Genomic DNA, 12,568 nt, shown 5'->3' with positions numbered 1-12,568 from the left:
CCAGTGTTTTACTGTTTGTTAAGCGGCTAGAGCGAAAATTCAGATAAAGTACCATTCTTTTACTGTCTAATTAAGCTTCAAGTTCGAAATTCGATAAGTAACCGATACTTATCGATAGGCAAAGGACTACCCTCCCGCATTAGCGATTCGCCGCTATTGCTATCTCACTTTGTCATCAATCTACCGTTAACACACATAGCAGGCGTTACTCACAATGTCAAAAATATTTAACGACGTTAATTGTAGCAGTCGCTTAACTAAATTGTTTATCGCACTTTCTGCTTCCTGCGCATGTGCAGTAAATCAGTGAAACTAATTCGGTGGTTGCCCCATTTTCGCGTGTATTGGTGAGAGCATAGAACCTACACTGACGTCGTATGATATATGCATTCCCTTCTTTCTTTTAAATTAACTAATAAAAACACAAGAATATAGAGAAATGAACAAAACCCAAGAACCAGTGAACCCTTAAGCGAAAAACCAGCGCAAAATTTCATTTTCATCCCCACGTTTAAAATCGGGTGTTGCAGCATAACGGTTCTTGGTGTGATTAATTTTTGCGGGCACTGTTTGCAGCCGCCCTTATCTTTGAATTTTTGGTGGTGTGCGTGAGCGCTATGAAATGACATAAGTGGGCATACACACAGACGCACCCGCACACACACACACACACACCCCTCTGGTGGGGGCACATGGATACGAAAAAGAACCGTTCATTCGCTTTTGTGCCGTTGACAATTGACATTCAATCGGTTTTTCCATTTGTTTTTATTTTCCCCCTTTCTGCCTTAAGTTTCTCCTTTCCAAGAAAACGCATTTGGAATACAAATCAGCCGAACAACACGCGTACAAAAATCGAGCAATCGAAAATCAGCGGCGATTTGGGAAGGGTGTGTGTGGAATTACTACGACACACCACAAATACAGTACGAAGAGGCAGCGCAGTCGGCAGAGGCGCAAAAAAAAAAAGCAGCGGCGTCAGCATTTCCATTTCCATTTCGGCACTGCAGCTCGAAAATCGTAGAATCAGAAACTAATCAGCCGGCACAGGCTATACATATAGCAGTCGTCCGATCGCAATCGCGCTATAAACCAATATACCCATATACCATTGGGTGCTAGAAGTAGCAGGAAGCAGAGTAATACACCACAACCACACCATGGAGGAGAACAATTCGCAAGTGCTCAGCCTGCTGGGCGGTCTGGCCATTGGTATCGTTGGCTTCCAGGTCTTCCGGAAGGTCCTGCCCTGGATCTACGCCAATGTCGTTGGCCCCAAGGTCTTTGGCTCCTCCGTGGATCTTGCCAAAATGGGCGAGTGGGCAGGTGAGTCGGTTGCCATGGAAAAACATGCCGGAAGGAAGTGGAAACGGGGTCGCATCGAGTGCACAGTGAGAAAAACCATAGTCCGTTTGCTAATAAACTCAAGACCTTACTTCTATAAGGAATTTCAATATTGAGAACACCACATTCACTTTTTCTAAACCAAACGTAAAACTTATTTACCTTAATACCAATCTTCTATTCAATTTTGCACTAGTTTCCAGTGGAATACCTGGACTTGAGCACTTTTTTTACTGTGACCGATAAGAGCGTTCCCCACGCCCCACAAATCCACTGATAACCCACAGAACTTTTGGCTAACTTATTCGTTTTTTCAGTTGTCACCGGGTCCACCGATGGAATTGGCAAGGCCTACGCCAAGGAGGTATGTACATGTGTAGGTGGGATGGATGCAGTGACCCAATCTTGTCCAGCACCAGCCAAAGTCCGTCCAAGTTCGACTAATGACTATGGCAAAACGGGAAACGGGTCAAACAAACAAAAAAATAGTATTGAAACGTAGTAATGAGCAATTAGTAATTACTAATTACCGAATTGAGTGTCGCCCACAATGACTTGGACATTGGTTTTGCGGTCGCCAATGCATTAGCCAAGTGAATCTGCACTTTGAAATCGATCTTCAGTCAACAGTCCGGTCGCAAACAGTCCCTAATAGTGTTTGCTTGACTGCAAATCGCTACATTTGCTGCATTTGCCTTCGCCTTCGCACTTGTACTTTTCACTTTTCGTTATTTATTTTTACAAAGTGCAGTCGCAGTTGTTATTTCCATTTTTTGTGTTTTCTTTTGGAGAACAGGCGGTTCCCGGTTTTATTTTGTAATACCCACTAGAAGCTATAGGGAGCACGTGTCGCCTGAATGGCATTTACTTTATAGGTATATATGTACATACTCGTATTAGGGTGGAGCACAGGGCCACGATCGAAGCTTCTGCCAAATTAGCATTCGGCGTGCGTCCAACGCACACAAAATGGTCCAATGTTCACTCCAAAATTCTATTTGTACACGCATAGTAGTATACTTCAATGACTTCCTGTTCTTGAAAGCTACGGGTTACTCAGCTTCGAAGCTGCCACTTTAAAGGGGCACATTCAGTTTTTCTTCGCCCCATTTTATTTTATCTCTTATCTAGGAATTTACTATCCAAAAGTACGTAAATATGAGCAGCCCTGTATAATTTTCAGTCAAACTATACCACAATTTGTAGAAAACTTAAGTAATAGTTAATTCAATACATTAAGCATTCTGAATATGTTATTAATAAATATTTAATCAATTGCAGCTGGCGCGCAGGGGCCTGAAGCTGGTGCTGATTAGTAGATCCCTGGAAAAGCTGAATGTGGTGGCCAAGGAGATTGGTAAGTTCGCAGACTGAAAGACAGTTAAGAACGACAACTAACTCTACTTTGCGGCCTACTTTCAGGCGATAAATACGGCGTGGAGGTGCGTGTGATCGATGTGGACTTCACTGGCGGTGCCGAGATCTATGATAAGATCCGTGAAAAGACCACTGGCCTGAATGTCGGAGTGCTGGTCAACAATGTGGGCATCAGCTACAGCCATCCTGAGTACTTCCTGGACTGCTACAAGGCCGATCCCAAGTTTCTGCGCAACATCGTGGCTGCCAATATCCACTCGGTGACGCACATGACCGCGCTTTTCCTGCCCGGCATGATTAGCCAGCGTCGTGGAGTGATCATTAATCTGTCGTCCACCGCCGGTGTCATTCCCAATCCCCTGCTGAGCGTGTACAGTTCCACCAAGGTGAGTCATGTCATCAGCAGTGATGGAAATCGAATGCTAATAACCATAATTTGCAGGCCTTTGTGAACAAATTCAGTGATGACCTGCAGACGGAGTACAAGGAGCACGGCATTCTCATCCAGAGCGTGCAGCCGGGCTTTGTGGCCACAAACATGTCGAAGATCCGAAAGGCTAGCGTGTTTGCTCCCTCGCCGGAAACGTATGTCCGCTCGGCGCTGTCCACCCTGGGCATTGCCACCCAGACGGCGGGCTATCTGCCCCACGCCCTGCTCCAGCTAGTCATCCACTTCACGGAGGCGGTGTTCGGCGAGCAGTTCGCACGCAATGTCGTTCTGAAGAACATCCTGGGCACCCGGAAACGTGCCCTACGGCGTCTGGCCAAGGAACAGTAGGCTATGGACGATGGATTAATGGATTCGACGGAGGAGGCATTTAAAGGGAGTCGGTTGGGATGAAGAGTGGTCAGTTGGGTTGTGGGGAAAATCCGGCTAGTCAAATAGCTTACGTAATCACCGCGTGTCATACGAATCCACAAACAAAAAACTTGAAATACCAAAAAAAAACAAGAAAATCTACCCAAATAAACTAAGTTTAGTTAGTTTTTGTCATTGATCAGCATTGAAGATTAGCAAACAGCCATGTCATGTAAACAATAAAATAATGTGCATAAGCACAGAGTTACTGGATATACATATGTGTATGTCTAGTTTCTAATGATAAACAAAGCGTTTTATTTGCAGCCCTTTATTTTTATTTGAGTAGAAAGTCCAATAAGAAGCCAATAATATATTCTATTGGCAATGAAGTTTACAGTTTCATAATTTTCCATTGAAATCCCATTGTCTATCAACTTATTTAGATATATATAATTTTTATTTATTTACCTCTATCGATTTTCATTTTCCACTATGATTTTCTATGTTTTTCGGATGTAGGATTTTCGAAATCCAATTTGAATTTGACATTGGCTGTGTCGATAACGACAACAACTATCGATCCGTCATCGATAGGCGTGCCCTTTGGCTAATCGGCGAGATGGGAGTGAGCGAAAGAGATACAACATTTCGCGCAGGGCGAAGAAGCAAAGCAAAGGGCAAAATTTATAAACATAACAGTAAAGATAGTGGATAGCCGGGCGTGAAATGGATTAAAGCGGACGGACTCATGACGTGACGTGTTATCAGGGCCAGGCCGATCCCAACTGCGCAGCAGCAGCGACAGCAACAGCAACAATATAGCAACAACACCCAACAACAACAACAATAATATCACATCAACCAGAATCGAAGGAGTGTGTAATCAGTAATCAGAGTCGCTTGTTTTGATTTCCTTTCCTCGGAAACGAATCAAAACGAAACTAAACGAAACGAAACGAGTCGCGTCAAATTGAGTCGTCTCGAATGAAAACTCCGCTCCGGATAAAGCTGGCCAATCCAATCAACTTGTTGCGGATCCACAGCGTCGCCCAGTATTGATTTAGCGCATATTGCCGACAGTTGTGATTCCGATTCCCGATTCCCAGCCAGCTGTCTCTCTGCCCATATATTCAATATACGGCGGACGGTGCTTCTCCAAAAGCCGATACAATACACCACTGTACGATACCATATTTGTGTTCGTTTTTCATTCGTTGACGGGAGCGGAGGCGGCGGAGAAGGAGGAGGAGCAGAAGCCGTCGGTGACGGAGCAAGAGAAGGAGGAGGAGGTGGTGGACACCAGACCAAAGCGGAATTGACGCAATTGTTGAGAACTATTTTTAATGGTCAGCGGGTCGAAAATGTACGAAACTCATCAAATATTCAGAAGACAAGTAGGCAATAAGGTGAGGAGGCAGTGATTCGGAAGTCCCGAAACGGCGGAGTCAATTGCCCGATGGAATCAGAGGAGCACGCAGTGGACGCCATGGAGAATCGCCGTTTGCCACTGTTTCCCATCGAACCGGAGCCATCCGTAACGGCAACGCAGCGCCTGACGCTCCTGGCCACCCGGTAAGTCCAGAGTTAAAACCAAGTTGAAATATGTACATTAGTATATGGGATATGAACTAACCCTGAATTCCCTTGCAGACTACTACGTGCATTGCAATTAAATTGGAGGATTATTGTCTCGGGCATCACGCTTACATTGCTGGCCGTCATCTGGTATTATCCCACCTTCTTTCTGTTTTTCGCCTTCGTGGTCTATTCTCTGGTCTTGGTCTTTGCGGGTAAGTCTTCCGCTTTTATTCCAGGGCGTTTTGCGTATGGAAAATGGAATGGAATGATGGCGAATGAGTCACCTTATCGGGCGCAATCAGTTCCGAACGAGCGCCTAATTAAAATTGCCAAATATCTAATTGCCCTTATCTTGCCGACAGCTGTGGCGGGAACCGTCTATATCCATTATATATTCACCACCAACGAGCCGACGCCACCAAGTCGCGTGCCCTCGCGATTGCTCTACAATGCCACCAAGTGAGTAACGGACTTTGTTCCATATATCTACATATATATCTGTTCTATATATATGTGTGCTATTTATGTATCTCCATTGACCCGCAGAAGCAACATCTTCGATCTGCCCAAGCCCATCAAGAATCCATCGAATCTGCCCTTGATTTTTGGCAAAACAGTGGATCTGCAGCTCCAGCAGATCATTGAATATGTGCTGCGCGATTTTATGCTGCCCTGGCTGGGCTACGTGGTCACCAAGCCCAAGCTGATCAACGATGTGGTGCGCGAGGATCTGTGGAACGCGATACAGAAGATCCACGAACGTGCCCTCCGAATGGACGCCGCCAAGATCATAGCCGTGGATATGGTCAATCGGGTGACAGTGCATCTGGAGAAGATTCGCATCGCTGAGGCCAGAGCGTAAGTCATCTGCTTTAAGCTACAAAGCTTAGCATCCACTAAAAGATATTTGTTGTAAGCAGATAAACATATTAGTAATTCCGCTTTAAATATACAGTAGTAGGTCAAAAACCTTTGCAAATAATGAATTTTTAACAGAGTGGTATTGTTTCTAAAACATTTTTCGTATTGCGACTAAAACAAAGAAATCCAGGGAAAATGATTGTGATTAGATAAAATAAGATACAATAATATAAGATACATTTCGACTCTTTGTTGTATACCTTTGGACTCTAATGCGAGTGCCTCAATAATCTGTCTTTTTATCGTTGCGTGAAAAAATGCAGTGCGCACAATTAATTGTAATTTATATGCTTCAGCGAAGAGTCATCAATCACAAATTTTTAAATTGGTAATCAATAAGCTGGAAGGCAACAGCTGGGATTACTTTGCATTCTGTTGTTTTACAATTCAGATTTCAGAATAAATATATAATTGCATTCCTCTTTCTAGAGCTGAAACCAACTCGCCGCCAGTTTTTAGTACAAACTCGTACCTCGCCGACGAAGAGAAGGAGTTGGAATTCCTGCGTAAGCTATGCGAGATAATGGTGATCCTCCTGCTGCCACGCGGTTACTCCCTGCCGCCATTGAAGGTGCTGCTTAGCGAGATTCTTTCCTTCAAAAGTAAGTACCAATTCAGCATATTAAACAATACATTTTACTCATTCATCTGTGCGTAGTTTTCTTTCCGATGATCAAAATGCTGACAGCACCGGACTACATCAACCAGAAGGTGGTACAAAACATTGAAACTCGCTTGGCAGCGGCGGCCATGAGCAAGAGAAGCTACGAGTATGCAGCCAGCTTTGAGGATTTCCTCAAAATCATCAACAACTCGGGCAACCTCGAGGAGCTCTCGCTCATCCGCAAGAGCATAGTGAACGACCTGATGCATGCCACCACCATGCAGAACCTGCAGCGTGCCAAAGGCCTGGATCCGGATCACGAGGATCACTCGCTCTCGAAGTCGGAGCTCACAGCCGCCGTTCGGCTGAAGCGCTATGTCCGCCAACTCACAATGGCCAAGGGCGAGTGCGAGAAGAATCTGGCCAAGTTCGGCTGGAACGGCAACTACTCCAGTGATATTGTAATTTAAATCCAGCATTCTCCATTCCCACAACACTGATTATACCAAATGTTATTTGCAGGACCTAACACTGGTCGAGATCCTGAACACTGCCGTGGGCCGGCGCTACTTCACCCTGTTCCTGGAGCCGCTGAAGGCTAGCGCTCTGATTGGTTTCTACCTGGCCGTGGAGGAGATCAAGCACGCGCACAAGTCCGCCAGCCATCAGCTGGGCACGGAGATCTTTTACACCTACATCCGGGTGCCAAAGTCAGAGATCCAGATTGACAAGCACGAGCGCAAACTGATCGAGACGTTTCTGCTGGGCGATGCCGAGCCGGACATCTTCTACGACATCCAGCGCAACGTACTACGCACGCTGGAGGAGAAGTACTATCCGCCATTTGTGCTCAGCGATCAATACCGTCAGCTAAAGGAGGCGCTGGACTCCAATGAAATTGCCGATCCCACGCTGCTAATGTGTCATAACATTGGCGATGTCCAGGAGCCTCTGGCCGACGAGCAACCGGGCGCATCGGATGGACTTAATGGCGGAGCTGGTGGTGCCATCGATGTGGCCGCCCACACATCTTATGCCCGACGAAAATTGGAACAAATACAGGAACGCATTGACAAAAAGAACCAGGCGCTGGACGCCCTCAAATACTCGGTGAAGCCGGAGTCCAAGGTGCTGTCGATTCTCGAAAAGGAGATGGAGTGGCTGAAGAGCGAGAAGCGCCAGACAGAGGCGCATTTGCGTCGCACGGACGCCTGGACGGAGCATCTGGGCAAGTGGAAGGCCACCATCCAAAGTGTAGAGGTCAGTGCTCAACCACTGCTCGGTTTTATTCGTAGTTTTCAACTTGCCTTGCATTGTTTAGGTCTCCGATGAGAAAGAGTCGTTGCAGTTCATGATCTTGGTGCATGTGGACGAGGATATCAATGCGCCAGTACAACCGACTTCATCCAAAAACGGTGACAGCGGCCATGCCAATCTACGCAAGCGACCGTCGGGCATTTCCAGTGGTTGGGTAGTAATGCGCTCCCTAAATCAAGTGCATGTGTGTATTTCCTTTAAGATTCTATAGTTCTCCCTTACTAACGATTTGGTTTTGTGCTGCAGGAGCTGCAACGGAAACTGAGGCACGTGAGCTCCAACCTGAAGGCCATCGATCTGCCCACGAACTTTAAGTTCTTCTTTCTGAAAACAGATCGACACGGTCAGGAGAAGGCCAAGGCACAGATTCAGAAGTTCTTGAACGTGAGTTCAATCTTTTTGTCCACACCAAAGAGATGTTTCTAATGCAATACTCTTTGGCCACTTAGTTTATCCTGGAGGACGATCATCTGAATGGCAGCGAGGCCATCTACACGTTTCTTAGCCCAAGTTCAGACCACCTAAAGCAATCGCTACCCTCGCCAAAGAAGTCCAAATTCTCGCTATCTACGCTATTCCGCAGCGATGCTGGAAAAGCACACGAGGCCAGCAAAGCAACCGATCCCTTTTGGGGACTGCAGCGCGATGATGAGGATATATCCACCTATCTGGACGGCGAGTCCGGCGGTGAGGCTAAGCTGCTAGCTGCAGATCTTGACAGCAAGGATTCGATAGCAGAACCGATGTACGCTCTAATGGGCGAAATCTTCGACATGGGCGGGGTTTTCAAGTGGTTGCGTAAGAGTCTCATCTCGTTTGTGCAGATCACATACGGCCGTACGATCAACCGACAGATCCGAGAATCGGTGGCCTACCTCTTTGAGGAGTCTATGCTGCACAACTACTTTTCGGCCATCCTCAAGTCATTTTGGCCAGGCGGCGTCCTTGCCTCCGCCTATCCGACACGATCCGAGGATATGCGCGAAATGACCACCACGGCGGCCAAGGCGCTGCTCACCGACCACATACCGGAGGTACTGTGCAATCTGGTCGGTGCACAGGCTGCCAAACGGGGTGTCCTTAAGGTATTCGATGCCCTGCAGAATCCCGCCTATAACAAGCAGCTATTCTACGTGAGTAGTGGTTTCATTATTAATATAGCCAAATATTTAATTTGCTTATGTTATCTACAGGAGCTGCTGGAGATACTTATGATTGAGTTCTTTCCTGAAATCCGCCAACTGCGTGTCAACAACGCCAATGGAACCAAGTTGAATACGGCCACTGCTGGAGCGGCGGCTGCATCCGCTGCAGCGGCACTGGTGGCAGCCACGGCATCAGCATCGCTGCCCTCGCTTAATCATAGTGGTGGCGGTCACGGCGCGTCCACGGGTGGTCACCAGAACCATCAGGGATCCTCGACGGCCAGCGGATCTTCAGCTGGAGGTAGTGGCACCGCCGGTGTTGGTGCCGCATCGCACCACCAATCGCACTACCACCACGCATCTCACCACCACCAGCAGCAGCACCACCATTCTTCGCAGACGGGCAGCTCGAAGTAGTGAAGATGGCCCATTACGTTTTAGATTTTACTTTAACTTAAACGCCTTTTTTTTTTAATTTATGTTATGTTTTGTTTGATTTTATGTTCGATGTTTAATGCTCTCCCTCTCTCTGAACGGTGGATATTGTTGATTTAGCCGGAGAAGAGGATTACAAAGAATAGTTATGTAGAACACAACACAACTCAGTAGTTACCAGTATCATTCCCTGTACAAATGCAGACTTAAAATTCAGTCCTTGTTAATTCGTTTGTCCATCACTTCCTGTAGCCAGATTTGTTTGTTATGTGTATATGTCTGTACATAGGTCAGTATTAAGCGTTGTACCAAATTGTTGTTTATATACTCGTATAGTAAAATGTGACACTCAGTTTGAATTGATTATAACTATAGTTCAGTAGCAGATATTCAGCCACAAAGTTGCTTCTGCAGCTGGCGGTGATTCGGTGCTTGTGATTGCCAATCCGCTCCAACTTGTAGATCCATCTGCCCCACAAAAATATGATAGTAACACAAAACAGGTGAGATTACTTTGAGGCAAACCCATGGGCGTCTTAAACAGTGCGTTCCATGGCCATAAGGCGGCTCTAGAGGTCACTAATTAGCTTAACAAATTATTTTTATTTTACTTGGTGATTTCTTATTGACACAAATCTGTATTCCTTGTCGAATTTGTATTTACATAGTTTATTTGATTGTTGCACACCGATATCCATCAATTAAAAATTGTATTTGAAATTTCCTAACTGACCAAAATTGAATTTCACATATAATTGGATGCTATGGTAATGGTATCAAATAATCTTAATGACTAAGCGTTGGTTGAGGCTGTCTTCATAACAGAACGTTTGATAACAAAAAATCAGTCGCAAGTCGGGACTTTAAAGCATTTGTGGTTATCCCACTGCATTTTGATACCATGTTAAATTAGAGCATTCAAAAATGTCCCAAAACTGTCACCCATAACCACCACCACCAACCGATGACACCGGCACCTTCTGTAGCACTAGGCAAAATGGCACTTAGACGATCCATTCCAATGAGCCAAACGTATCCCACTTAGGACCCACATTCAGAGATTCGAGGCGCTTTCAATCTATTTATGTATTGCAGTTGTACACTTTTATGTGAAAATGCGAAATAAAGATCGCTATTTATGTAGATCTTAAGCAGTATTTCAATGGGCATCAAATTACATTTAGAAAACGGCCATCTTTGCGACAAGTTTTTCCAGAGGAATGGCTTGCATGTCGACAACCACAACGACGAGATTATTGCGCACATCCACGGGCTTTTTGATCATCAATCTCAGCTCGAAGTATTTCAGTAAAAAGCGCCACTTAAGCTCGCTTTTCTCGCGCTCCGCCAGTCGGTCGAAGTCCTCCGCCCGAAGTCCCAGGATCCGTTCTGCCGGCTGTCCAGCTAACCGAGCTTCGACGAGAGTGCCGGTTTGGTCGGACAAATGGATGTTGATATTGAAGTAGCTAATATATCTGGGTTCATCATTGGCCAGCGAGAAATCCATTTGACAGGCGTCCGAGGCGCAATCTTCCAGGTTCCGTGGTATAAGTCGTTGGCAGGCAGTGCTGAAAAAAGTAAGAGTGTGTACTAAAATAGTAGTGGGATGCGGGATGGGGTTGTATAACACTTACCACTTCCTGCTGATGTGGGAGGTCAATCCATCCAAGTCGAACTTGGTGACCATGGCATACAGCACTGCTGTAAACTGATGCATGGACGGATCGCGCAGTTCGCCCTCGGCGCGGGAATATATCTGCTTAACCGTCATCTGCGTCTGAATGCTGGCAACTAAAAGTAGGATAGAAAAAATTCAAGTTAATACTAGGCCCGAATCATTAACCTTCACTCACCTGCAGGCAAGTTGTCCAGCTCTGCCTGGCCACAGCCACTAAAACTTCTTAAAGGCACAGTGGCGGCGAAGGCTAGCAAAAGGCGGCAATCCTCTCCAGCCACCTCGGGATTTTCGCAAATAAGCGTACAATTTGAATGGGAAAGCACGGGACAACGATGAAAGTTTGAGTAGGAAACACGCACATCGACCAAATGCAGGACAGTGCGAAGTGGCTGCCAGTGTTGGGCACGTCGTATCCAGTCGGCTTGCCAAACGGAGAGCAGCATGCCCTCCGGATAGCTGGCATCGATCACAATTACCTCCAGGCAGTGCAACAGCTCCTGGAACTCACAGAGTGGCGCCTGCAGCTTTCGCTTAATCTGACGCACTGGCCGCACTGCAGCCACGACCACCAGTAGATCGACATTGGTGGTGATTATCTTATCGGGAGATTCCAGGCCGGAACGCACATCTGCCAACTTAAGAACCGCTCCAAGTGGCTTTATGGGTCGCTGCAGTAACTGTTGCAGGATTGTTATGTGGTCAGAGTCGTCGTTGTTGTGGTGCATCACATAGCCAGATCCTTCGTTTACCACCAAGGCGCAGGAGACCGTTGCTTGGGGCTGATAACGCTGTTCTCCCGGAGGAGTCGCCGGAATGGACATCACTTTGGCGCCGACAATGTCCACCACATGGCCGATCTGCAGCATGGTCACGTACTCATCCACACAGGCCCGCTGGCCCCAGCACTTGCAATTGGTCAAGTGATTGGGGGAATCTCGGATTGTCAAGGTGAGGACCCCGCGTTCGGTGCCACTCAACTTGTCGTAGAAGATGTTCGGCGAGGATTTGGACACAATTAGAGCCACGGTGGAGAAACGGGTCATTGTGGGCCGCATCTCCGCCAATCGTTGGAATTTTATACGCTTTGCCATGAAAATGATTAATGAAATCTCGAAAAGTTTGCGTTTAGTTTTGCAGAAAACCGTTACATTGCCGTTAGCGCCGATTAGTAGTTATCGAAGTTCGCAGTGATGGCACACCACAATCGCGCACACAAATAGCGACCATTTTTAGCGAGTACGTATTGTTGCCAAATTTAATTAATAAAAAAAACCGTTAACATTTACTGAAAGTTATACTTATTAATTGTACCCTTAACAATCGATAGTAATCGGCAGTCATCGGAATTCCAGCCGTACCATCGCCAA

The 12,568-nt window shown here is 46.3% G+C and overlaps 3 protein-coding genes across 3 annotated transcripts; 2 read left to right on the top strand and 1 right to left on the bottom strand.

Annotated features, from left to right (window-relative positions):
* Window positions 1–713: 713 nt before the first annotated feature.
* On the top strand, window positions 714–3,793 carry LOC6525383 (very-long-chain 3-oxoacyl-CoA reductase). The gene is made up of 5 exons (XM_002101183.3): window positions 714–1,326; window positions 1,662–1,708; window positions 2,626–2,701; window positions 2,767–3,107; window positions 3,164–3,793. Exons 1-5 carry the CDS (start codon window positions 1,161–1,163, stop codon window positions 3,497–3,499), a joined length of 966 nt encoding a protein of 321 aa, XP_002101219.1. The 5' UTR covers window positions 714–1,160; the 3' UTR covers window positions 3,500–3,793.
* Window positions 3,794–4,148: 355 nt separating this feature from the next.
* On the top strand, window positions 4,149–10,666 carry LOC6525382 (sorting nexin-25). The gene is made up of 11 exons (XM_002101182.3): window positions 4,149–5,095; window positions 5,174–5,313; window positions 5,464–5,560; window positions 5,648–5,959; window positions 6,452–6,624; window positions 6,681–7,087; window positions 7,149–7,886; window positions 7,948–8,127; window positions 8,190–8,327; window positions 8,393–9,076; window positions 9,137–10,666. Exons 1-11 carry the CDS (start codon window positions 4,980–4,982, stop codon window positions 9,503–9,505), a joined length of 3,354 nt encoding a protein of 1,117 aa, XP_002101218.1. The 5' UTR covers window positions 4,149–4,979; the 3' UTR covers window positions 9,506–10,666.
* LOC6525381 (protein hold'em) lies at window positions 10,627–12,527 on the bottom strand. Its single transcript, XM_002101181.4, has 3 exons — window positions 11,377–12,527; window positions 11,158–11,314; window positions 10,627–11,091 (listed from the first exon to the last, which is right to left on the bottom strand). The coding sequence occupies exons 1-3, from the start codon at window positions 12,290–12,292 to the stop codon at window positions 10,704–10,706; spliced, it is 1,461 nt and encodes a 486-aa protein (XP_002101217.2). The 5' UTR covers window positions 12,293–12,527; the 3' UTR covers window positions 10,627–10,703.
* Between the last annotated feature and the right edge of the window lie 41 nt (window positions 12,528–12,568).

This window comes from Drosophila yakuba, chromosome X, assembly GCF_016746365.2.
Source record: "Drosophila yakuba strain Tai18E2 chromosome X, Prin_Dyak_Tai18E2_2.1, whole genome shotgun sequence".
Classification (NCBI taxonomy): domain Eukaryota; kingdom Metazoa; phylum Arthropoda; class Insecta; order Diptera; family Drosophilidae; genus Drosophila; species Drosophila yakuba.
The sequence above is the reverse complement of the archived record's forward strand: the minus strand, read 5'-3'. Positions and strand labels throughout refer to the sequence as shown.